Genomic DNA, 27,875 nt, shown 5'->3' with positions numbered 1-27,875 from the left:
AGCAGAGGCTTCTTTCAGATGCTGTTGGCATGTTTTATGGTAGCCTATAACTGACGAGATAAATCACGTGATCTTCATGTGCTACGTAAATCACAGTGGCTTTATAGGACTGGAGACACTTTATAGTTCAAAATTCAAGGCAGCAAAAGAGAATCAGTCAAGCGTACAACAATCAGTGTGCCACAGTTTGCTTTCTTGTATTTTTTTTTTTTTTTTTTTTTGGTGACAATTTTCCAAGCATTTCGATCTTTAAATGAAAACTGTGCATATGATATCCTGGTGTGTATCTTATTGCCATCTGAAGCAGTCTAGGTGGCCTGGAACAGGTCCAGGGTCTCTGGCTTAAACATCAGAAAAATGAAGCACAGATTCACTTTCTTACTTCAATTTAAAATATTTTCCTGGAGTCCCCTTATTAATTTTGATATAGTAGACTTTGCCCACCACCTTCATGATAGTCTCGTTCATACAGACTTGTGCCTTTATTCTTCTGGTGTCCAGAATGTCAATGTGGGAAAAACTGAGGTTTATTCTTCATCTGCTTCAGATCAGTCCATCCTGAACACTTTTCCTTTTTGATGATAATGGTTTAAAAAAAAAAAAAAAAAAAAAAAAAGCTCAAGAAGAGACAAACATGGTAAAATGTTGATGCATGTGTGGTGGTAGAGGCTGGTCACAGCAGTCTTCTCATCTTCAGAGGCAGCCATGCAAGCACACAAGCATTGCAATAATTACTATGAGTCCAACGGGGAAGGGAAAAAAACAAAACAAAAGAAAAAAAAAAATCAGGCACCAGACCCCAATACTACTCTTACCTTTTTGAAGCTCTATAGAACTAGAGCTTTAAAAGCAGATTGCGCTTCATTTGTAAAATCCTCACAAAAACACTTCTAGTCTCTTTTAAAAAGCCAGTCAGCAGTGGGGAGGAAATTAAAAAAATATCCATGATTTCTGTTTTTAAACAGAGGAGCAAAAATGCTGAAATGCTTGCATATTTCATGATGGGGTATCTTATAGTATTTAAGGGCTGGGGAATAGGATTGCGGCAATAATGATGCTGCAAATTAAGATTTGGTTTTAAATGACAAAATAGCTTATATACATTGGTGGTTATTTTGTGCAATTTTTTTTTGTTTGTTTAACTTGGCTGATTAAACAGCTATGGGGAGGGAGAAAACACAAGAAGACTCCTCCCTCTATTCTTGGCCAAATCCTTCGGTTTCCTCGATGGCAAAGAGCAGCTTCTCTTTCAGCTGTTCAAAACTCTTGTAAGGAGGCAAATCTAGACGGTTAAAACTGAAAAGACAAAGGGAGAGGACCAAAATCAGTACAAAAGTTTAAATACTATAATATTGAGAAAATATTTTGAGTGGCACAGTAATGCAACTTAGTTGACATGCTACTGTGCCACGTTGCCTTCACATGGTCATTTCCTCACTCATCATCAAAATATTGTCAAGTTATTCAAAATACAAATGGTACAAAGAAAACTAGCGTTGTAAGGTTTAAAGAAAAACAAACAACTCAGAAGGTTGACTGGCAAAACTCCTCTTCTTTTGCAGTAGATTAGATGCTGCCGTGTCTTGCTGCTAGACTTCAGTAGTGCACAACAACAAACAACACAAACTCAGTGTCCTCTTTTAAATCTCTTCTTAAAACTCACTTATATCATTTGGCTTTTGGTCATTGATCCTTTAAAACTCAATTTGTTATTTCATTTTATCATTTTATCACTGTTTTGTTTTATTTTATTTAATTTTACTATATTTTATCTAACTAATCATTGTTTGTCCTGCTTGGTTTGTTATTATTAACTAAATTCACTGTCGTTTCCAGCTTTTTGCATAGTTTTGAGTGACAAATCGTATAAGCTGTTTTGTCATCAAAATGTATAGCTGCCATGTGAAATACAGAGTGCAAGTTAGAGTCAAAGTTCTAAGTGACTGTAAGGTTATTAGTTACCATTATCTTCAGTGTTTCTATTTTGTGTCGTACCATTGCCAGTCCTTTCAATAATTTGGATCAGAATTAAGGCAGAGAGGCACTCCACTCACCACGTGTGGCTCCGAGGAAGCCAAGTGTCCTTCCCCACTTTCTCGATGCAGAACTTCTGGGGCCCATTACTTCCTGCAAATGCAAAAGGCGATGAGAGGTGAGAAGATTGCAGATAAAAAAGTGCACATGTATAGTATGTCTGTGTAGCTCTCAGTGTCTGAATGATAAGACAGTAGATGTGCTCCTCTTGGTGTGTGAGTGTGTCTGTCACTGACCCATGAGTTCAGCGAAGCCGCCCAGAGGAAGCCTGCAGGTTCCAGTGACGAACTGCATGAGCCGCAGTCGCACTTCGTTGTCCACTTCTTTCACCAGCTGCGGAGGGGTGTGACAACACACACACACACACACACACACAGGCCATCAGATGATATGCCACATCATATCAACATGACCTTAAAAGAAAACTTTGCCTTTCTGCATTAGTCTATTAGGAACAGCAGAGGCTGGTGAATGCTGGAGCATGGTGTGTGTGTGTGTGTGTGTGTGTGTGTGTGTGTGTGTGTGTGTGTGTGTGTGAGAGAGAGAGAGAGGGCGAGAGACCTTACCTGCCAGAACCAGATAATCTGTTTGCTGTTCCTTGTGTAGTGTCGATACACTGTGTTCCTCTGCCAGTCCTGCAGGTCTACCTCCTGCATGCCACACAGCATCACCTGGATAAAACGCAACCGCACACATAAGCACACACGACGCACAGCACAAATAAACAGAAGTTATAGAGATTAATATAAACAGACATGAAAGCATGACAACAGAGGTCATTAACACCACTAAATAAACCAGATCATGTCACTGCATAGCAGCGTCATGCATGCTACTCACCTCAAGTTCCTTTTCATCAAAATACTGGAGCCACTGAAGTGGAACCACCTCATTAAAACCATCCAGGAAAGCTTTGGTCTGACCTTCTACCCCACGGGAGAATCTCCACTCTGCCATTAGACTGCAGGATAAACAGCAAAAATGCAAGTTTCTCAGTAAGTTTCAAAAGATATTTTTTACTCAAAATGATGCTGTGGTGATAAAACAGTGGTTGAACTGAACCTGATATACTCCTCCTTGTTTTCCTCAGTAACTAGAACATTGGCACCATCAGGTTTGAGGTCATGAGAAGTGATCTTCCCAAGAATCTCCATGTCCACTGAGAAGTACATCTCCAGACCACACTCTTCAATGTTGTTGTCCCTGAGGAGACATTAGAAAGTGTTGCTGTCACTGCATAGCTATTTTAAAAGAGAAACAGACAATTTCCTTCTGTTAGCATTAAATCTGACTGCCTTGTTAAGTAAGCAAAAACCAGCTGAGTCTGCAGTGTTTGCTCGACCATCCTTCATAACTGCTCTTGCATTTCGCAATGTCTGCAGTCGGCTGCTTCGTCCCCTCTTAACATCTCGTCTGTTCTCCTTCTCTACAACATTCTTGAAAAACCTCCTTTATGTATGTGTACTCTGTCCTCCATCCTGTGGTAAAAACGTGGTTCCAACATTTCTGGATCATCAGGCTTTACTGCTTCCCTCAACGCTTTTACACTTCACCTGAAACTTATTAGACATTCATAATATGGAATAACAGATATCTCACTCACTGAATACTTAAAGCTTGTTATCATGCATCACCATTAACTTGAAGTGGAGTGATAAACCATACCACACTCTCTACTGTCAGAACAATCCACATACAGAGCCAATACGCAATGTACCTGATCCATATTAGTGAGTTGTAGAACTCTGGGTCGATGGACTCCAGGTCTTTGAGTATCAGCTTCTTGTTCAGCATGCGTTTATAGAAAGGCAGAGAAAAGCCAGTGTCGATGAACTTGCCATGGAAAAGTGCCTGCAGAGAAGAGATAAATGAAAGAAAAACAGTTTTTTTTTTTTTTTTTTTTTACTGGGCCAGTCAATCTGAAAATATGAACACACAGAGACTGAGTATGGTTACTTTGGTCAACATATTTGATTTAAAAATGAAAAAGTGTGTGTGGCCACCATGCAAACAGAACAGAACAGAAACCTTTATTACCTTTATTCATTCATTCAAGTCATTATACTTACAGTGCAACGACATTTGATTGGCTCTACCTAACATGCTCAACAGCAATTACACAGACACCCTTTATCACAGTATTCACGCTGGTAAAAGACATATGTATGCAGATATGTGTATATAAAAAAGTATCATTAAACGAAGCATAGCATTGATAAAATAAGTAATACTAAATATATTACACTGTCAGAATGGATGCAAATGTGAACTTGCCATTGCGATGAAGCGGCCTATGAAGCAGAAGTAGGAGAGGTGGTCTGGGTTGATGGCCGAGGCCGGGTTGATCTGCAGGCAGTAGTTGCTCTTGCCAGCATACTCAAACAGGCAGTACATGGGGTTCAGCACTTCATGGGACAACAAGAAGAACCACTCTCTGCAAAGTGAGGTGAGACAGAGGCAAGCAGAGAGGGCAAAGGTTGCATGTGTGCATGTGCGTGTGTGTGTGTGTGTGTGTGTGTGTGTGTGCGCGCGTTGGGGGGGGGGAATTAGAACACAAATGGGAAAGAAGGAAGATGAAGTAAGAAAGAGAGATGTACAGAGAAGCATTGCATATGATTACTTCTGACATGTTCAAACAAGCTTGTTGCTCTAACAGATGATTTATATACACTGCCTATATTACCGAGCTAAGCCGCCGTAGTCTAGGCCCTCCTCGCCTCTGAAGATGACATAGAGTCTCCTCCTTAAATCGTAAGGCTTCAGGGCCATAATCTAACAAACAGTGAAAACATATGCAATGTCAGCAAGTGACATAAGAGCAGCTGGCATAAATGTTTTTAAATGTTCAGCATAGGAAAATTCTTAGATAAATTCTTAGTGCATCGCTGCACTTTAAATACAGTACTGCGTGTGTTTTATAAGATTAGCTTATCTGAAACAGGACAGTGAACGACTCTCACTTGCTGGAAGGAGTCTTCGAACAACGTCTGTCTGGAGACCGTGATCTTCACATGACTAGGGAGAGCATTGGACTGAGGACAGAGAGTGAAAGACATTAACGCATTTAGGTGGAAATCTAACATCAGGAAAAGTGACAGAGAGCAATAACCAGAGTGACGGAGTAAGAAAAAGAGAGCACCAACCTGGCACAAGTAGCGAAAATGGGCAAGCTTCCATCGAAAGCTGCGCTCATAAGCAATCTGAGGGCCCTTTGTGCTGAAAAGGACAAACAGATTGAAAAAGGTCAAAACATAGCCAGTATACAATGAAAGCAAAAGAATCTTGTTAGAGGTAAATCTTCACCACAGAAATATACTCTATTGTCCCATTAAATTAACAATAAGAAAGATTTCCTGAGAAAATGTTTCGAAATCCCTGAACGTCTTTGTGTGAAATACAAGCATTTACAATACAAGCTGGTGACACACCAGCAGGAATCATCTTTTCTGAATCACATATATGTTTTCTTTTATCTTACATGAGCTGCGCAGTGTGCACACATTGGCTTGATTAAAGCAAAAAATGACTTTATTCTGTTGTCAAAATAGTTTCCTTAGACTATGCTTGAAGCCCCCAACGCTTTTCCAGTTACTGACAAAAATGAAAATTTTAGCATGACATCTGGCAAACATCAACGAGTAAACTATTTTAAAAATGTGTTCTTACACGGAGGACTTTCCAGTGCGGGGGTCACTGAAAGTGGTGGTACGGGTGTTGTGATCCACGAAGTAGCGAACTCCTTCCCTTGTGTACCGGATCTCCCAACCCTCAGGCAGAGGATCCTCATTCTGTAGCCTGCACACACACAGGGACCAGTTGTGTAATTCATATGCACACACTGACAAACACGGAATGTTTGTTTCTCCTCTCTGAGTGAATGTTGCTGTCCTCTTCTGCAGCTCATAGAGCTTTATGGGGGGGTTCTCCTCATTTGTATCAAGGGTCTAAGGACAGAGAGTGTTGAACACTGCACAGACTGTAAAGCTCCTTGAGGGAAATTCTCATTTGTAATGTGAAATGACTAATGGAATATGAGGTTACATAAATAACATTCACTTGACATGACATTTCATTGCAACACCACTGAGAAAACACCACTTCAACTCCATATGGACCTTTAGCATATTACATGAGAATGTATCCCATGCTCGGTTACGATTATGTTGCTGTCAAACTGTGACTGCCGTGAAATCCAGAGAGGCCAAGAACACTGAAAGACTTCCAGCTGCGACTTGTGCTACTACATAAAACATTAGTGAAAAATGTTAGCAGAACCCTCGGGTTAAGGTGTGAAAATAACATAATTTTAATACTTCCTGAAAAGCGAATGTGCGCAAACTCAAAACAAGTCAATAGACTGTTGTCTATACAGGTATTTCAGTATATAATGTATTGTCTGTTTTAATAGAAAATTAAAATGAGGTAATCTTTTTAAGGTTTATCAAGATTATGTCATGATATGTTATAATCACACTGTGAAACGAACTGGTGGGGCTTGCAGTAACAGGTTAATTGTTCGTTCATGTCTGAAATATGGTGGGATGATAGGGGGAGAGGCAGATGAGTTAAACTGAAAGAGTTTTTTATTTGCGCGGGCTGGCATCAGGTTACATAAGTGAACTGCTCGTCCCCTCTTCCTCCTCCTGACCTCTCAGATCTGTTCACCAATAATTCTTTCATGGATTTCTGGATAGTTAAGTATTCAGACACTTTTCTAGAAAGCAAACTGAAGAACTCACAGAAGACTCACAGAGGCTTCTGTGAGTTCTGATGTGAATTTTAAATGTTTTTAAGATACTTTCTCAGATGCAGAAACATTTTCATGATGATGAGCTCACCCTTGGGTTCGAGGGTCTTCCCACTGTGTTGTCTTGGTGTTATGGTTGACAAAGTACACTCGGTCATTGGAGTCCACACGCCTCTCTTAAGTTGATAAAAACACAGACAGGAATCCGTGGCTTAATAGACAGATGGGACAGTCGGCCCCACAATGTTGCCAACACACGTCACATTATCACCAGTGCTGACTCATGCTATAAACACAGACTTATTTGACTAGCTGTCATCTGTGACGAAGGATATCGAGTGTCAAGGTAACAATGGCAACAACACAATGACGGATGGATGCATTCAGAATGATTTTGATACAACTTTACGGTTATCATAAAGTACTTTTGTATGAACACTCATTTTGCCATGAACGTTATTTTCCATTTAAAATATGGTACATACGGACAACACATGAAAACATGCACAGTATTTGGAATGTGAACTCACCCCAACCAGGAGGTAGTGGGCCTAGAGGATCATTCTCAGCAGACATCATGGATGCCTGAAAACGAGGGATGCACACACAGACATCCATTTAGAAAACACTAATCTGGATAAAAATATTCCAAATATGTAGGGTATTAAAAAAAAAGAAATCAAAAAATATATTCCATAACAGGGAGCAGAGAATATCACAAAAATAAATAAATAAAAAATAATCAGAAAACTGCTTCTTTTTTGTTGGTAAGAGGCCTTCCGTGGCTGAGTACTGTTCAATACTTGCAAGCTGTTTGGCTTTTTGATTTGTGTTGTAAGCTAATCATCATCAGTGACGATGACATCACTGCTGAAATCAAAGACTCAGGAAAGGGAGTCTCACAAAGATAACCAGATTAGGGCAGAGACTGGGGAGGGCACCTTTTAAATTCTGACCAGGTATCGTTCTCACCTTCAGGCTAAATGGGTTGAGATGTGTCATGAGTGAGCAGGGCTGTGAAACAACTGCACTCACAGTAAAGAGACGAGATTCATCAGGCAAAGGATGGAAAGGAAGTTTCACTTAATGTGATTTGAAGTCGCCATCAGAAGCTTTACAATGATTTCAAAGATAATCATGATGACAAGACTGATAATGACTTGTTTAGCCTTGCAGACAAGGAGAGAAAAAACATAACACCGGGTTGTATTCATTTCATAAATGGAAGTCAAATTGCAATGATTTGAAACTTGGTTGGCTCTGGTATCACAGAGAGTAACATTTCTGGTTTCAATTATTGTTTCAAAGCTGTACTGTTGTTGCATTATGGTTGGTAGTAATACACTTATAAGCACATTTCTCTTATTTTATGTGCATGAATTTATTTCTGCACAGAAAAAAAAGTGAAAACCAATTCCTGCCGTTTGAATAAAAATTATATTCAAAAGTTGAAAACCCCAAGATATGGTTAGTAAAATGGTAAGCAGTCATTCAATGGCTGGATTTCAAATTATTTTCTGAGTTCTAGATAATGGTTCACCTGACCAATATGATACATCTAATATCTTAGCCTTTGCAAAGGCTAAGTGACCACTCACATAACAGATCGGAGAGTAATTATGTGAATAAATCATTTTCAAAAAGAAAGTGGCTTTAGTCAGAACCACAGATGTTTTCTGCTTTCTGCAGTACTAGTTGAGTCCTTGGGAATGGCCTGAGCTAAGTGCATGCTTTAAACGGTGATGAATTGACAAAAGCAAAAAGCTGGTCAGACCCAGTGTGGTCAGGTGATTCAATAATGCATAGTGTTCACGGACCCAAATATCAAACGACTGCAGTTTTGCAGACTGACAGCATTTTCCTTTGGTCACCAAAACTGGAATCATATACTGGGAGTTGAGTACTGCTCAGAAACACCTGTTTGGACCATTCCACAGGTAAAAAGGTTCATTGGTGACAGGTGATAGGATCATGACTGGGTATGAAGGGAGCATCCTCCAAAGGCTCAGTCCTTCAAAGTGAGGACAGGCGAGGATCAGCACTTTCTGAAGGGCAACATTTCTCGATGCAAAGTTGCAATAAGTTCAGTGATTGACAATGTTATAAAGGGTGGAGCAGATTCCAAATTTGGCATTCAGCAAGGCACAAATAGTGTGTTTTTGGGAACATTTATTGTGTACAAACAATTAAAAATGATTTCTTTTGGGGGAAAATATTCTAAATAGTATTTCTAGTTTGCTGAGGTGGTTTATTATAATGTCACTTATTCTTTGTTTTTCACCTGTTAGCCCTGTAACATAGCCTATATTGGTGGAAATGCAGAGTAGGTCTAGCTTTTGTGCAATTGTTTCACAACTTCAAATACACTTGACCTGGATTTCAGTAGCGTTTTAGGCTACTCTCTTTTCAAAGATGTAAATTTAAGAAAGGATGAAGGAAGAGTTGGGGAGGGATCTTACAGAGTAGAGGTATCTCTGGTTAAACTGGTGCATAGCTCCCTGCAGCTGGCTGCGCTGGCTCTGCCACTGCTCAAAATTGCGGACTGATTCCATGGTGGGACGCTGCCACGTGGTGGTGCGGGTGTTGTGGTCCACATAGTAGATCCTGCCCCGGTCATCCACTCGGCGCTCCCAACTGGCAGAGTGAGAAAGAAGGATATGATAAGCAAACAGACACACAACAAGCGAGCTGGTCAGCAAATGAATAACTAACACAGACAAGTAAATTTAAGACAAATTAAAAAACATAAAGAAACTATGTACATTATGCAACTGAACACACCAAATCCACATTCTAGTCAATTACATGTTAAATGACTGACAATTTTGGTGGGGAAAAACAACACTGTGACATCTTCTTTTTCTTACGATATATATATATTATTAAGATCTGAAAAAAATACAGGAAATCTCACCAGGTACATGTAGGGTTATTCATGTACAGATTTACAATCAACAATCATAATTTTTATCATTTGTGCCCTTTAAAAGGCTATTCTTTAACAAAACTTGCAACTCCTCTAGAAGTGAAGAGAGCTGCTGAAGAAGTATTAGAGAATTTTTTTTTTGCCACATTACAAATGGACTTGTGTGTCGCAGTCATGTTATTTACATGGAATCTACTATTTCTAATGCTGTTCAAATGTATGTTTAATCTGCAAGGCAGAAGTCAAACTCAAACATGTATGTAAGTGAGAGTGGAGTGCAGTAAAGTTTATTTTAAATTGACTACACTGACACACATAAAACATGGCTTAAAAAAAACAGCAAAAAAGTATTCAATTCATTTGTTCGTTTGTTTTTTCTTTTTAATTTGTTTTGTCCATAGACAAAACAATAGTTTTTTGCTTATAGTTGTCATTCTTAGCTTTAAGCTTATGGCATTTTACATTACAAAATTCCCCTAGCAGACTTTTGACCACCTGCCTTCAAGATATGTCACCTTTGTACTAATAAAGGGTTAATAGAACTTAAATTTGGTTCCAAGCTCTGCCACTACAAAAGTTTTGCTTAGCTGCAGACACTGTTGAATGCCAGGTGTAAAGAAGGTGTTACGTACATCTATGTATGAAAGCCGCTGCTGAAATGAACAGACAAACCAGGTGAACGTAGAAACTCTATGTCTATAAAGGAATGAAGACAAAAAGAGAGCATAGGACAAACACTCACCCTGGTGGTAGTGGCTGTGGTCTTTCCCAGGTAGTAGTCCTGGTATTGTGGTCTACATAGTACGTTCTCCCATGTGGGTCTTTTCTCTGCTCCCAACTGAAAGATGCAACAATTTGAAAAAACAAAAAGCTTCATAAGGCTGTGCAAGAGGATAGAGGTGGAAAGAAGTAAGAAGAAAGAAAATCTAAGAAGTTGTTGCAACATTGTTGTTAAGTATGAGAACTACATTTTGACACCCTCTTATTTATTGACTTCACAGTATTAAGACTTTTTCTTTAACAATATTTTTTCTTCAAAATACACTAAAACGTAATACAGCCTCAAAAACTGTGAAGTTAAACAGTCAGAGAATTCAGAAAAGGAGCAGTTGGTGGTGTTTTTTTTTTACCCTGGTGGTAGAGGATCGGGGGCTCCAGCATTGGGGGCCTGCTGCCTGGGCTTGGCCCCATCTGTAGTTACAGTTGCACTGCTACTACTGCTACCCGCACTAGCACCAGCTGAGGCATTTGCTTCTCCTAGTGCTGGGGAGGAAGAGGATGATGAGGAGGAGGTTGTGATGGTGGTGGCCCCCTGTGCTGTAGAGGTGCATGTGGAGGAAGCAGCAGCAGCAACGCCATCAGTAGGCTTAGCAGCAGAAGAGGAGGCTGGAGCCTGTGTGGAGACTGGCAGGGGTTGAGATGTGCTATTTGGTGTTGTGTCAGAGTCTGGTACGGAGGAATCTTTATTGCAGTCCTCCTGGTCATCTTCAGGGGGCAGCACATCACCTGATGTCGCAGACGATGACACCAGAGCGGCATCACAGGACCCATTGACTGCAGACAAGTCAGAGAAAGACAACATTGCTGTTTACAAGCATGGACTGAGCTCTTCCTCCATTTATGACTTCATGACAGTGAGGTTTCATCACTATTAACTTAAAGCAAGTAGCACACATTCACAGTGTCTATTAACTTCTAGCAACTGGCGTTAAGTTAATGCATGTGTCTCTGAATGCAAAAAAAATACATCCACTGAAATCAAGGGCTTACAATGAAAATAAAAACCCTGAACTATGGCTGGGCCTCACTGCACTATAAAGGTATTTAGGTACTTATTTACTTATTTGTCAACTGCAGCAAACTGTCCATCCCCCCATGAGTGGCTACTTTGAAGGGCTGATATTTTTTATTTGAAATTCGAACAATGCAATTAAACAAGCAATAAAAATGAATGAAAGTATTTTAGACCTGACATCACAGCTTGTGCTATTTGCTGCCTTTTAAAGTGCAACATGCAGTGCATGCACAATAAATCTGAAGTATTAGCTTGTTAGGCAAATGAGACAGTAGGAACACCATGCCATCCATCCATTTTTTACACTGCTTATCCATCAGGGTCACGGAGGTGGCTGGAGCCTATACCAGCTGACTACAGGCAAGAGGCAGTGTACACCCTGGACTGGTTGCCAGTCAGGACTGACACACGAAGACAGAAAACCACACACGCACACACTCACACCTAGGGACAACGTAGAGTAGCTGGTTAACCTAATGTGCATGTTTTTGGATCTGTGGGAGGAAGCCGGAGTACCCGGAGTTCCCATTCAGGCACAGGGAGAACATGCAAACTCCATACAGAAGGGCCAAGACCGGGATCTGAACCTTGAACCCTCTTGCTGCGATGTGACAGTGCTAACCACTGCACCGCCCGGACACCATGCCATTTCTGCTAACGGAGACATGCGTACTGTTTTATTGAATTCAAGCAAACAGTAAATGATGATTTATTTAAAACAGATTTTACATTTTAATTACAGCCCTCACTTAAACATACTGGTAAAGGGTTAATGTTCTCTCATCAACCCCAGCTCAGTGCAGTTAACGTGCTATTGGCACCCTGCATGTCCTCCACAGTATACTGCAGTCTACTTTCCTTTCCATTTATCTCTCCAGGGAGCTTTCAGCAGAGGTGCTGACAGCAGCAGAGATTACAGGCCTCCCATAATGAAAATGAATCTACTGACATTCTCTGCTATTCACTAGTACCAAGTGAATCATGAAGAACTTCAACTTCAAGTGACCTGAGTCCAGCACAGGCAACACAATGAATAAGTGCTGCAAAAATGTAAATGTACAGTTCAGGTAGTTGAGTAATAAAATGCATCTTTTCCATTCCATCTACATAAGCCCAGAGCTCAACAAATATATTCAGAAACTGTGTCGTCCAGTTCTCAGGGGAATTATATCCAACAACATTGTCACTCATGGCCATAAGTGAGAAAAACATATCCAAATAACACACATCTTGTCAGACTGCAGGGTTTTGTAGCAGTGAAACGGCTGGAAACCAACCATACAAACCCAGGAGCCTGGGGATTCTATTTCAAACCTTACAGTGTACAATAATTTCACACATTGAAATGAAAACTGGAGATCAAACTCACCCGTCTTACTCTCTGTGTCACTGTCTGAGGGTTGGTGGACTGGGGTGGAGTTGGGTGTGGACTCTCCATTGACGACATGGCTAAGGGCAGGGCTGCAGGAGCTGGAAGGCACCTGACCGTCCAGACCATTGGAGGCCGAACAGGACCCTGATCTCGGGCCCGAATCTATACCATTCACTGAGCTTTGGGAGAAAATAATCATTCATTAATCTCAACAAATTCGATATGTATATAAATACATACAGTATAATTCATACTTAATATATTAAAACACACAAAATCTTGTTTGTAGAAAGTTCAATTTACAAGCCTAAATGAGGTTGAGCTCTAGTACTTATAAAAAGTATTCAACTCGCTTGGATGTTTTCCCCTTTTATTGCTCTAAGGGAAAAGAACTCATAATACAATTTGGCTGACAATTTTGACAAAAATTCACAGCTCTTTAATTTCAGAGTGGAAACTGATTTCTACAAAGCAATATCAATTAATTAATAACATATCATGTAAAATATGTGACTGTATAAATATTGACCACCTTCCTGTCAGTGGTCAGTAGATGCAGTCTCAAACAGGCTTGCATAACTGGACACTGCAATTTCACTCCATTCCTCTTTGCAAAACTGCTCAAGCTCTGCCCTACCTGCACAGGGATCAGGTATGGAAAGCCCTTTTCAAGTCCAGCCTCAATACACCATTGTACTGTCGTCAGGGCTTTGACACAGCCACTCCAGAACATTCGTCTTGTTGTCTTTAAACCATTTCTGTCTGTCTTTCACAGTGTGTCACTGGTTTCATTGTCTTGATGGAAAATAAATCTTCTCTCAAGATGTAGTTCTCTTGCAGACGGAATGAGACTGTCCACCAGGATTTCCCTGTACTTTGCTGCATACATTTTACTTAGCCTTAGAGGGCCTGCTGTTGAGACCTTAGAGTCTTCCTCTGGACGAACTGAGCAGAGATTTAATATGAGCTTTCTTCATCAGCAGCTTTCTCCCATAAAGCTTTGACTGGTGAAGAACTTGTAAGTAGAGTCTCGTGCATCTCATCTGCTGAAGTTTTGAACTACTTCAGAGTAGTCATAGCAGTCTTGGTGGCCTCCTTCACTGGTCTCCTTCTTGAAGAGTCACTCAGTTAGTGAGGACAGCCTGCTCTCAACAGACTTACACATGTGCAATATTCCTTCCCTTTCTTAATCATGGATTTAAGTGAACTCCAGGGGATGTTCATCTACTTGGAATTTATTTTTGGATCCATTCCATGGCTTACTTACTTTTCAGTAACCTTTTCTCAGAGTTGCTTGGACTTTAATTTTGTCCTCATGGTATAACTGTAGCGAGAAATGCTGATTAACCAGTAACTGGACCTTCCAAACACAGGTGCCTTTATACTACAAACACTTGAGACACATTCACTCCATTCAGGTGATCTCCATTGACTGCTAGCACCAATTGGCTGGACCTCTGGTGAATTAGGTCAGTCACTTCAAAGGGGCTGAATATTTATGCAATCTTTTTACATCATATATATTTTTAATTCATTGGCATTACTTTGTAGAAATCTGTTTTCACTTTGACAATGAAGAGGGGCTTTTTCCATATTTTCATCAAAAAAGGCCAAATTATATTAACTATGATTCCATTTCTAAAAGCAATAAAAGAGGAAAACTTCTAAGGGGATGAATACTTTTACAGGCAACATACATGTGTGCTAATTTCACTCTGTGTGTGGGTGTCAGATAAAAGACTTGTGACAGTGAAACTATTGTCCAGTAAGGATAAGGACTGGACATAATAGGATGCCATGGTGACGTAATGGGCACAGCTGAAGAGGCCCTTTTGTGAGCCAGCAGAGTTCAGTCAGTGCCACAGACGTGCCCACAGTCAGACTAATACAAAATCTGCCATAAGACTCAAGAGCTGGGTTGCAACCAACAAACAAATATATCAAAAAGGGTCAAAAGTGCAGACTCTGATGAATGTTGATTTTACTACTTAGCATATCCACAAATGAAAAAAGCTCTTACTATACTTAATACATAATGTCCGCTATGCACAAAAACGGATGCCGGTGAATTCCATTTCATATCTGCCAAAATTTAAATTTCAGGTTAGAGTCCAGCAGAGGCTGGCAATTCCTCCAATGATGCTTTTATGTTAATTTGGATCTATTTTAATACTTATTTTTGTAATTATGCCAATGTTCAAATGTTTATAAGTTAACTATAACCACTTATTCAACAGTAATAGGAACTGCTGTTTAAGTGTTGAAATTTGATCCGTAGACAAGCAATTACTGAATAATACACACAGTTTGAACCAAAAACAACATCGTACAACATCAAGGCCAATATCAAGTGTTTTTGACAGGCTGTGAGGCCTGGTGCCTTTGACCCCTCAGGAAGGGTCTACCTACTTGAATGTCAGAAGAAAAGCAGAAACAAAAGTTAAGTAAGTGGAGGGAAAGAAGGAAGGAAACTCAACAAAACAAAGCAGGGTTAAAAAAAAGGGGAGGAAGGTTGAAAGAGGTGAACTGAAAAGAGAAGAGAGGCACTGAAGTGTCATGTAAGCACATGAAAAACAACAAGTTGAGAGACAGAGACACACAAATGGAAAAAAGCAGTGCAGAGTGTTTGCCAAGCATCTGCTCCTGGCTAAATAGTCAACTGCTCACCTCTGTTTGGGCAGCTTTTACATGCTGCAAGTGAAGTCGCATTTTGGATAAGGAGGGGCAAGGCTAAGGCTGAATACTAATGCTCCAAGGAAAAAAAATGCAGGGGTGAGGAATACATCCAGAATTTCTAAGGTTAAGCAGAGAACCCCTAGCATAGCAGCTTATGCTGTTGCATGGCAGGATTTAACAACTCTGGAAAGTTATCACACCATGAATAATTTTCTCCTCTGCCTGCAGTATTGCAACACAACTAGCATAATTAGCATAGTACATGCTCCAAGTCATTTTATTTTATTGGTCAATACAGTATGTTTCTGGATGATGTTGGGACTGTTGTGCAACAAAATACGAGGCATTAATTGTGCTCTTGGTGGATGTTTTAATTTTTAATAACCATAATGATATATAATGTAATAATTTTTTAATATTGCATTCAATTTTTTATCTCTTTAATCTTTAGCTTACAATGGCAAGTGAAACTGTTGTTTTGCCACTATAAATATCCCTCTGGCTACTTATCTGGCTGAGTAATCAAACATTTTGGGAATTCGCAACAAAGGGGAACACCACCAAGCTTTAAATATAACTCGCTTGTGTCTTCCAGTCCTCTCAGCAACTGCAATGCAGAGAGAGGAGCCACACAGCAACAACCTCCTCACCTCCTCACACCCCCACCCCCAAATTCCCTTCTGTTCCAGTGAATAGAAATGTTTCCTTTGTGGCTTTCCAATGAAAAACGCTGTTAGCTTCAATGAAGAGCACTGTTACAAGGTGACAGATAATAAAGATTGGCACCAGTGGGCCAAAACTAGAACTTAAAGAAGGAGAAGAGGATGGCCAGGACTGAGAAAAAGCAAGACAGAGACAGACAAAGCACAGAGTTTTCTAAGGTAAATATACATACACACACACACACACATATATATATATATGTATGTATGTATGTATGTATGTATATGTGTGTGTGTATAAGCCTTTTTTCACATAAGCCTTTAATAGAAAATGATGATAGTACTGTATAATATGACTTTGGGGCACACTGTGAAGAAACTGCGCTAATATACAACTATTTACAACCTCTTAGCATTCCTCCATAAAGTATGTTTCATGCTTTGAAGCTGTGATATAAAATGGCCCAAAATGGCAGGTCTGTTTGGTTTGTTTACCTGTTGGCAGCCCTTGAGGAAGAGGAAGAGGAGTCTCCATTTTCATGAATAGCATCGCCATTCTGTTGGACTTCTGGAAAGGTTTGGAGAAAATAGTGTTAGCTTACAGATATCTTGTTTGAATTATTTTGTGTATTTATCAAATCAATTCAAAGAAGAAGAATTTCTTAATGCTTGAGTGTACAATGTGCTACAATTGAGCTGATGATAGCGTACCAGTATTTTCTTGGGTACATGTATCTGTATATGTATTTTTGTGGCTCTCTTCTCTGCATGTACTTTGCCGTTGCTTGTCATTGACCATTACACTCCTAATTAACCAACCCTAACATATGAAAACTCACTTGTGCCGTTTGCTGCACTGCCGTTGGCGAGCGGTGTCAGTTCCTCCTGGTCAGTGACAGTCAGGCCATCCAGGTAGACCGTTAGCTCCCCCGTGTGAACCAGAGCTCCCTTCTGCTCCACGCTCAGTTTCAGCACCTCCTTGACATTCTCCACTGCAGAGTCAAAATTATAGCATTTCAAATTAGAGAAACATGCTCTTCAGTGTGCAGCAAACTTGTAGCACAGTGATTCTAATCCACACAAACTTTAGTGATCCCTAATATGAAACAAGAGTTGATGATGATAAGGGTATGCATGTAGCAAAATGACAGGAATAAGTTAAGAATACACAACATTAATTTTGACCAGTATAAATCAACAGTATCTTCATGAATCTGCTGTTGTCTGGTATTGTAGTAACTATGTCACAACTGTATTTGTTACATAATGAACACATACCACCATCTACCATCTATTATAACATGGTTCTTTGTACTTTGTGTAGCTTAATCATACATTTTCTGCCATGCTGCTCCAAGGCTTGAATTAGGTCTAGTGTGGCTTTGCCCAGCAGAGCGTCTGCCTTCAAGGTGTGGTGACTCCATACTTTGAAATCCACCTGTGTGTGCGGTGTTACATTCCTAGACAGCCAGGAATAAACACAAACAAATGCATGTAGGTATTAAAACATCTTTTAACAAAGTCAAACAAATATACCACATAATCAGAAGGAAAATCGGAAAGTATAAGCTGGTCTTTTATGTTCCTTTATCTGCTGTAGTGAAACAAAAAGACATCACTGTTGTAACTGGCATGTTTCTAGCGCCTTCATAGAAGACCAGGAGTATTTTTGGCTGGAGAGTAGGGCGAGTCCTTTAAACGGGAAAGCCTTTCCCTAAATGAGTGATGCAGCTGCACCATTAGCTGGAGTGTTGGAGAATCCCCACTGACTGTTGCTCTTTCAAAATGAACTGATGCAAATAGTTCTCAATTATGTCCTCTGGAGGCTTTTAAGTTTTGTTCATGCTTGTGTGAGACACGGCGCATTAACTATAAGCGTGCACAAGGGTGTTGTTGCAAAGAAGCTATGATTTCTAAAATGTGGATGCTTCATACACATTTTCAACCAGCACAGAAGAAGAGCTATGCAATCAGCACAGCTTCAAGATGGACACCCAAGATTAGTGTCACCAATTCAGTATTTGACCAAATGTGAACTATGCTCACAATCTGCTCTTCTGTTCCTGAGTTATTGGGTTGAATACTGGACAGAAATCATTTGACTTTTTGAATATAAAATGTCACCACTTCATCATTTAATCCTATTATACATTCAAGTGACATGTTAATCAGTGCATGAATTCTTGAGCTAAAATGTTTTTTTGCAGTCACCATGACTTTTGACCAACCACATTTGAGGGAATTCCCTGAAGACAATCCCTAAACCGCAATCTTTTTCTCAACTTTGAAATGTCCTTTAGATTCTATATGAAGGTTTCCATTTACACCTTTAGAACACAATACTGCATGAAAGAGACTTCTTTTCTGGCAAGTTTCTTATCCACCATGCTGCCAGCTGTAACTTACCCTACATTCTTTACATCACCCAAGAAGTGCTGCTTGAAATAATCCATCCAATCAGTATAGCCATCTAGTTGGCAACAAAACTCTACTGGTTTGTTCACATAGTGTGGATATGCTAGTAAATGAGGGTGTTCTGAAACAGACAAAGGAGGATATTTAATATTGCAATCTCTATGATTCACCAGAAAAGTAGAGTGTGGACACCTTCAAGATCAATCTCTATCAAATATCACAAGATTCCCCAGCTCGCAAACAAAGCTACAGCAAGGTCCTGAATTATGTATTTAGGTGCACACCATATGTGGTCCAGCATATAAAAAAAGTTTAGACCTAGAATCCACTCCGCACCAAAGTTCTTTTGACAACAATCTGCTTCACAGTCACACAGATTTTCCAATGTTTTACAACAGTATAAGACTAAATCATTAGTCCAAAACTAATTTTAATCCGTGGAAAGACACAAGAGACGACATGACATGACATGACATGACATATATACTCCTGCTCCCCCTTAGAAAAAACAGCAACAAAGAAAACAATAACTGATCTTCCTCAAAAAATCTCACAAGAGTAACTTGTCCTTGCTGCAGCCTAAGCAACTGATGTGCTGAATTCACATAATGGTTCATTTCTTGTCTTGTCTGTCCTTCAAACAAAATGAACACTATAGAGCACAGTAATAGTATTCACGCCTGAGCACATCAGCTGACAGAAAAACATTTAGGGTCATAGCCTAAATGCCATGTTTTGTAATCATTACAGATTGCAAAATTTCCACAGTGCAAACACAGAATCATAAACACAGCACCATTCTGTCATATCACCAGTAATTACCCAGTCAAGATCATTTGCAATGGCATGCCTCTGGAATGTGGCTAAGCCATTCAGAAGTCAGAGTATTGTAAATATCTGCCATTGGCTGCTAGCTCTACCAGTGTCTCAAACGATACAAAGAGCTCAGTGTGTTGTCACACAGCATTTTCCCTTGTTCAGATAATTATCAGATGATTCACTTTAGGGTTTGTTTATGTGTTTGACAATGTTTTTTAAACATTCCTTGTTATGTAAGACATACATTGCATGCTAACATACCTAAGGAGGACAGAACTATTGCTCCATCTTTATCACTCAACAGCTAATTTTTTAATAAGCTTGAGCCATTTGGACTTCAACATCTGTTCTCTCTCAAAGATCATTCTGTCTGAGTATGATAAGACAGGTGCTTAGGGTAGTCTCAACTTTTAAATCATTACAGTCCTTTTTCAGTTTATCTTCTACAAATAATAAAGTATCTGGGGATTCATTCGTTGCCCTCTTACACTCATTTATGAAACACATCGTGAATGTGAACTTATGTTTGCAGAAATTTTCTTGTGCACAGAAAAAGGAAAAAGGGAGAAAAGATCAAGAAAATTACATAAAGGGAAACAGACGGGCTGCCAGATACAAAGCTAGAGGAGGCAAATTGCTGCATCTTACAGAGTGAGCCTCTCATCCCATTTAGGACTGGAGGAGCTGTGAGACTTTGCAGTGCGGTGCGACTCCCCCTCCGCTGTCACCTCCACATAAATGGCAGTCCCAAACAGGCTCTTCTTCCTCTTGATTTTGGCACAGGAAACTAGTGGTGGGGACACATAGGAAGTGATGACACTGATGAAAATTTTTACTTTCAACATTTTATATTTTCAAGATAATGTCATTCGGTTTTTCCTAGACTGGGAACTCAGAGTACTGGGGGTTTGTTGGAGGGACCAAATATGGACACTAAGACTGACATGGGCCAGTTTGACAACAGGTAATACAGTTCAGAGGTGATTTACAAAAGCTCTGACTGGAACTCTGACTCCAGCGATGAAGAAGACCTGGTAAGCGGGGAGAGGAGAGGTGCAAGGCAGGAGAGGAGCGAGAGGGAGATTAGTAATCCCCAGCATAAAAAGCAGGGAATATCATGCCAAAACATTTCACATCTTAGAGTTGGTGATTGTTGGAACAGTGGAAAAACAAACCAAGATGGTTTTAGCTAGTTTATTTTGTTTCTGTCAAGTTTGAAGACAGTTAATTCATTGTAAAACGTATACGATGAATTAACAAGCCAATTAAGGTTGTCTTCATTCATTAAAACTTCATTAAACTTGAATTCAGAAGGATTACAGCTGAGTTTTTCAGTTTAACAGGACAAATATGCATAAGAAGATTTCCTCTCAAGTAGGTCAGCCAATTTTGTTTTGGTTTTTTTTTTTGAAGAAGAAGAAGTAGGTGAGAGAGCTTGTTAATGTAGCAAGCTCCACGCTTGCATACACCTCCCAGCTGAAACTACAGGAGGCTATACTGGTGAATTGTCACCTCTAATATGTTACCATAAGTCGATACCTGTGCAACACAATACACAGACATATTTATTAATTATGTCAACACTATAGCATTTTCTGCTGATTATAATAGTTCATTATTTCACTGTTTTAAGCTAAAACTATTATACACATCTTATTTACTGCACCTTTAAATAATATGATATATTATTGATTGATTGAAAATCGTTTTTACCCAGAAAATCATGTTGACACCAAGCTTCAGTGTAATCTTTGAGGGAGTGACAGACTTTAGACCCTGAGTCCACTTTGCCACTCCCAAACATTCCAGCCTACAGCATAGGGACTCACCAATGGCATGGAGCTGTGATGTTCCTCTGTGGTTATGGCTAGACTCTGCTCTAGATGAGGCCGTGGCCATGTCATACACCACAGTGGGAAACCTTCAAAACCCCACACAAACAAACAAAACAAACATCCAACAGCCGAAAAATACACACAGTAGAAACAGGTGAACTCTGCAGGGCCCCAATAAAAACACAGCTCAGAGGCTGCAAAAGCTGCTTCATCTTATTTTAAAGATTCTGTTTGTGGTCAGGGTCCTTCCAGCCCTTAGCTCCTTTTTACATATTATAATTCTACATAGATATCATGATGGAAACACAAACTATACTCACAATTGGTGTGTGCTGCTAGACCCTCTGGTTCAGCCCACTCCGTGTCCCATGATGCCTCTGAAACATAAAACAGGTCATGTTTAGGACTAAGATCAAACCAGCTGTGCAAACTTTAGCAAGATTAAGATTAAGTCACCAATTTTTAATTAATTAATTTATTATTTTATCACTGCTCAACATCAAAACTCCATGTCCCTCAGAGCTGACTTCCCCACTCACAGCAATAAACCCCATTCTTTCAGTGAAATTATTACTGTGCAGTGATTACATTTTATTGTAACTGCTGTCTTTTGTCAAGGTCAGTTACATTTATGGCTTCAGTATGCCATATTGTAAACACTCATTCAGAAGCTCCTATGGTATTCATAAAGAAAGACTATAACATGGAGTGATGTGATGTGCACATTCAACTGAACTTGTTTGAAAACCTGTCTGATCACACATACTGCAAAGTGTCATGTCCTGTTGTACTGCGGTAAAACTGTATCTTGGGAGTTAACCATGGTCTGATATGACCATGTTATTATTTAATCAGATGCAATTGGGTGCCAAATATATTTTGTAGAGTGCATGTTCTTTTCTCATCACCTGAGCCTAAAAAAAACTCATCAGCATGAAATGAATCTATACAAATGTGTTGTCATAGAATATTTTTTTCCTTTGTAGTGCCAAGAGGAACACAAAAAAACACACTAGAAAAAAACAAACTAATCAGAGCACCAGAAAAGTTGCTGACTTTCATTCATCTTAACTGATGACCAATCAGTACGAATGTAATGATTATACCACATTATTGTACTATACTGTAATGTACTAGTATTATATACACAAACATCCTTTATACTCAATATGGCGTTTAAGCATCCTTAAAATATCAACTACATATGTAAGGTGCATTTCTTTAAGATTTATTACATGACTAAAGCTTCTAAATTAAACTGTCTATGTAATTACAATTGACAACAAGAACATCAGGCTGGCAAACCTCTTCCACAGAAAGACAACAAGAGGAGGTCATGCCCTTTCATTGTCTTAACTCCAGGAGTCACCATACCCACTGTTTCCTGATCCCATACAAAAGCTCCCATTACGCTCAAGTGTTTTTTGATATGATTAAATGACCACAGCTCTAGGGTGACACATAGGCTGTTTGATCACCCAACATACAGATCCCAAGTTGGAGCAGGCAGCTTTTAAGCAGCTTAGGAGAAACCCAATTAAGTAGATAGGGATTGGGATTGTGCATGCCAGAATTAAGTCAGTATAATCAGTCTGCAGTACATAGGGCAGATGCAGAGAAATAAAATGATACAAGTCCGCAGCACAGTGCCAGGGAAAGTTGTGTCTGCTATCTTGCTACTCTCACAGTTACATATCATCGGAAAACACAACAGGTATACAATAAATAGAAGTAAAAAAGCTATTCATGGTGATCAAAAGACAAAACATTAACAACACTCCATGTCCTTTTTAAAAAATAGCTACATAGAGGGGAAAAAGCTTAACATGTAACAAACATTGAAACTTTGCTGACTTCACATGCCTACTATGCTCCCATAAAATGACAATTTCTACTCTCAAAATACAGCAACGGGGAGATCAGGACCCACACAGCAATAAAATCACTGATCCGGACAATAAGGTGTAGGCTGACACTGCATAACTGTCATCAGAGTCCAGCAGGCCTCTGCTGTCACTCTCAAGGGTCTTAACAAATGAATAGTGAACAGTTATTATCCAGGCAATACACTGACCCTAAATTGGAACTTCTTATATGGACTGACTGACACATGGGTCAACAGAGTTTATATTCTATTTGAAATATGCTGAAATATGAAGGCATATTTGTTTTGTTTTGTTTTTTTTAAAGAAACAACTGATAAGATTTGCCCCTTACAGAAACTATTCCTAATTAATTTTCTGTTGATTAACAAATGGATTAAATGGATTAATCATCTAATTGTTTCAGCTTTAATCTCAATCACTGAGCTTCACTGCTGAAAATAGCATAGCATTAATGCTGCAAAGACGAGCAAAATCCAGTCAGCGGTATTTCAAAGAAATTGAACTTGAAGTGTTATATTATTAGATTTTTAGATTGTTATCATCATTCAAAGGAAAAAGAAACTTGTGATTACTTCTTTGCTATTGAGTTATGACTATTATTAATGATTTAGTATTTATTTAGCTACCGAAATACTGAACAAAAAATTGAAATTGTTAAAAATGAGATTATTTAAATGTACAGTATATACAAAAGTAAACTTTATTCATCTCAAACAGACATATTGGGAAATCATGGGCAAGGAATTTAGTTTATCAGCTTGAAATTTAAAAAAAAACACAGACTGGGTTTCTCCACAAAACAAAAACCCTCAGACTAAGGAGATGCAACATAAACAGGACAAGATGTCTGGTGTCATTCCATGACAAACTGTGTTTTCAACAACAGTTAGATTATGACTAACAGGTTCACATTTTTACACTCACTATATCCACAATAGCTGAAGAAGCCCAAAATAATATTCTCATCAGAATCAGAATCGTCTTTATTTCCATGTAAGTGAAGAGGTTTCACAATACTAGAAATTTGTCTTAGTGATTGGTGCATACATAAAACATAAGAACGAGTAACATACAACAATAGAATAAAATAAAATAACATAAAATAGAATAAAGTAAAACAAAATAAGATAAGTAAAATAAATATGGTTCTGGAGATAGTACAAGAGTGAGGTAGTACAGAGTGGAAGTAGTGCAAGTAAGTGAGGTAAACAGTGCAAATGGTCAGCAGGTGGATCGCGACATGAGCAGGGGACAGTGACTGTACTGAAGTAACTAAAGATGAGGTGACAAGACTGATGGGAGGTAACCTCTGTGTTGTACAAGGTGATGAGGAACAAGTTGTTGCCTGTATTAATGATGGTCTATAATTGGTTACTGAATTAAAAAACAAAACTAAGAATGTAGCAGTCCCACACTCAAGTTTTTTCTCCCTTTGATCCTGATCTACAATACTAATATTCTGTTACACACTGTAAGAGCTAAAAACTCCTTTAAAACATTTAAACATTAAAACCAATCTAGGTCAAAAACACTTGACAGTTGAGCAGCTTTGCCTTAAGAAAAACAGACTGCATCACAGCTCTCCCTGACTGTCAGAGGTCTCTTTCAGCTATTTGTGACTATAATTCATTGTGTAAATATCAGCTTAAGGCATCCCTATGGAAGTTAATAAACTTGCCTTAAGCATGACTAGTAGATGCTGAGGAACAATCTCATGAAGAGCCTCATGATTCAAAATAAGTGCTGAAAATGACATTTTAACTCTCCTTTTCCGTGCATTTATCTGATTTGGGACAGCAGATGTCTAAGCAAGTGTAACCTCAGTCTCTTCCTCTCAAATGTCTTATGCAAACAACTAGCAGGGATGGGATGGGTCAGATGATGTATAAAAGACTTATGGACTGTTGGTACATTAGTAACACACAACAACTCCCTGTAAAGTATAGCAATCCATTAAGTGACACAAAGAATGCATTGCCCCATACAGTTGAGTCAACTGGGGTAAAAGATAACAATAACTATCTGAATGTGGCCTATAATACTTCCATCTTCACATGATCAACATTTCACTACTTAAACAGATAATAAAAATTCAATATCTAGAATCATTACTTGCTCTGGTGAAAAAGCAGAAAGTTTTAAATTGCAATTTGCACAATAGAATTTATTTTTTGTATTTCAGGACTGCCGTCATTTTTTACATGCCATTGTACGCGAATGATTGCTTAAAATGCCTTATGTGCTGGTCGGCCTAGCAAAGAAAAGTCAGCAGTGTTGCTGTAGGGGTGGATTTGCTTACAAAACAGCTAGAACCCTTTTTACTGCTAGACAATGCACTTTATATTTTGGGAGTGCATTCTGTGTTACACAAATGCCAAAGCTTCTTTAGGGAAGGGTGTCGACCGACCATTGAAACTGGATTCATAAAAATGTATTCCAGTTCCAGTTTCCCCACACATATATTTATACTATGGATATTAAGGCCCTCATACACAGTATTAGAGCTGCCTGCACTGGAACGCATTTGGGCAGATGTCGCACTAGTAGGCCCCTGCCAGATGGTAATCGGATCATACATGGACAACTCAAGGAATGACTGACAATAGTTTTTTCTTAATTCAATTTTAAGGCATTTTAACTGTCAAGACTGGAATGTTTGCTGTTTTATGAACCCAATTCCAAGCCATAAAGTGAAAGGAATTTCATGACAAAAAGGAGAAGAGAGGCAAAAGAAGCTTCATTTTTACCAATCAAGTTGTGATCAGTCCATTTAAGACCATATAGGTTTTCACACCAGCAGTCTACTAACCATCAGGTACAATAAATAGCTCTCAATTAGCTCTCTTTTATCTAAAAAACAATCAGGAGCTGTTAAATTCTCAACCATCCTTTATGTTAGCATGACTCATTAGATTAACACAGTGGTGGAGGGCTACAACTCCCACTTTCCCACAGCTGTTTTCTTACTATTCAAAGGTCAAAGTGTGCGACTGTGTGTGCGTATGTGAGAGAGCAACAGAATGGGAAAAAGACAGAGAGAGAGAAGGCAAATAAGTATACTTCAGAGGCAGTCAGAAAACGTTGCTGCTGAAGTGACAGGTTCCTTTAAGAAAATCGATCCCAATGTGACACTAATACATGCACTATATGACAAGTTGAGCGGTCAAACTACTGTTGATAGCTGAGAGACAGCATGACATGCAATAATGACCCTGGAATACAGTAGTCAATTACGGTATACAGAAAACTTTCATTAGTCACTACAAGCCATGTGTGAACATTTCTCTTTGAGGCCAAACCTCAAAGAAGAAGGGAAGAAAACTGGATGTAACCATAACCTAGACAGGGATACCTATTAAGGTAATAATTGAGCCAAAGTTAACTACCTACGTTAGCCTCATGACACAGTGAGTGAATGGGACATAGAAGGGACGTTGTTCTAGTCCAGTATTTATAGAAGGCATGCTACTGAAATGAAGAAATGCTGTATCAAATAGAAGTGTGTCTCACGTTAGACCTATGTTTACCTGTGTATTAATTCAGGTGTTGAATATGACCAATGAAACCTTACAGACAACAAATGTAAACACTTTTATAAGTTAGAGGGAAGCTATGTTTTTTTCTTTTTAGAATATAAATTTCAGAAAACATCAATTATTTGGCATTTAGGGAGCAGAATGGTCACACTTAATAACTATCTGTCATCCATACACTAGCAATACCTTGTTGATTTTTTAAACGCAAACACTGATCATGACACTGATCAGGTGAATGTTAACCTTAGCTCACAAAGTTGGGGGAACTTAATCGACAACTATGCCCTAACAGTTTAATCTGATCCAGTGTTTGGTAGGGTTATATCTGCACCAAACATATCACATAGGCATTGTATCCGTCATGTAAGGCCGGCTAACAGCAAATAGCCATGTAGACTTGTGCTAGACAAGTCTGCAACGACAGCTAAAGTCAGCTAGCTAGCTAGAAAAACGCTATCCAGCTAGCTGCAGGAAATAGCTCCCAATGTTAATGTTATTTGTTTGACTAGCTAGCTTACCGCTAGCTAACAATCCTTCTACTTGTCATTACGGTATGGACCTGGCAAGCTAGTTCGTAATATCAGCACACATTTTAAACACTCAGTGTTTGTTTAGACGCTGTACAGTTCACTGTAGAGCAGACACGGATAGTTTAGCAAGCGAACGCTGCAAACTTAGCCAAGTTAGCTAATGTCCAACTGCTGTCAGTTAGCCGGCTAACTAATTTAGTTAGCGGCTTTGCTAGTTATCCGCCATCACGGAGCTAACATAATCAAACACTTTGGTTAGATGTGAAAGACAGACTTGTCATGAATTCGTTTGACATTCACAGTCATCGGTAATGGTCTGAGTTACATACACAGCTGTGTTTTACCTCGTCCGTTGTTCCACTCCTTTCCTACTCTCGGTTGCTCTGCGGTTGTCTATCGTTACGGTTGTCAGTAAAATGCCCAACCGTACAGGCCCCGCAGTCTGCTACGGTTCTCTTGCCATCTCTGTGCATAAGCTTCCGATCAGCAAACACACGGGCGACAGGCGCGCCACCTCAAATATTGCTGTGTAATAACACGGTACACGAGAGTTAGTCCTCTGAGTCAATACCTTAAATATACTGTATATATGATGATGTTGTTGCACAACCGAGCTATCCAGATGATCTGATGGACAATTAG

At 39.3% G+C, this 27,875-nt stretch overlaps 1 protein-coding gene across 2 annotated transcripts; it reads right to left on the bottom strand.

The window, feature by feature from the left end:
* Positions 1-222: 222 nt before the first annotated feature.
* Positions 223-27,875, bottom strand: LOC124049320 (NEDD4-like E3 ubiquitin-protein ligase WWP1). Of its 2 annotated transcripts, none has more exons than XM_046370819.1 (25): positions 27,578-27,875; positions 21,602-21,658; positions 21,276-21,377; positions 20,095-20,233; positions 17,548-17,672; positions 17,052-17,204; positions 16,708-16,780; positions 12,872-13,053; positions 10,838-11,261; positions 10,450-10,545; positions 9,241-9,415; positions 7,312-7,366; positions 6,873-6,957; positions 5,701-5,829; positions 5,178-5,250; positions 4,995-5,066; positions 4,718-4,806; positions 4,309-4,468; positions 3,752-3,885; positions 3,097-3,237; positions 2,875-2,995; positions 2,601-2,705; positions 2,271-2,367; positions 2,055-2,127; positions 223-1,296 (listed from the first exon to the last, which is right to left on the bottom strand). In XM_046370819.1, exons 3-25 carry the CDS (start codon positions 21,343-21,345, stop codon positions 1,197-1,199), a joined length of 2,871 nt encoding a protein of 956 aa, XP_046226775.1. In that variant the 5' UTR covers positions 21,346-21,377; positions 21,602-21,658; positions 27,578-27,875; the 3' UTR covers positions 223-1,196. The 2 variants fall into 2 exon arrangements, with proteins under 2 accessions (XP_046226775.1, XP_046226774.1); XM_046370818.1 differs by having other exon boundaries at positions 21,276-21,367; positions 27,578-27,874.

This window comes from Scatophagus argus, chromosome 18 (genome assembly GCF_020382885.2).
Source record: "Scatophagus argus isolate fScaArg1 chromosome 18, fScaArg1.pri, whole genome shotgun sequence".
NCBI classification, from domain to species: Eukaryota; Metazoa; Chordata; class Actinopteri; family Scatophagidae; genus Scatophagus; species Scatophagus argus.
This window is presented reverse-complemented; position numbering and strand designations above follow the sequence as displayed.

Coding starts and splice junctions, on each gene's coding strand:
- LOC124049320 (XM_046370819.1), bottom strand. CDS start 21,345: ATGGCCACGGCCTCATCTAGAGCAGAGTCTAGCCATAACCACAGAGGA. Junction 20,234..21,275: donor ATCACAGCTCCATGCCATTG/GTGAGTCCCTAT, acceptor CCCCACCACTAG/TTTCCTGTGCCAAAATCAAG. Junction 5,251..5,700: donor CGCACTGGAAAGTCCTCCGT/GTAAGAACACAT, acceptor TGTCCTTTTCAG/CACAAAGGGCCCTCAGATTG.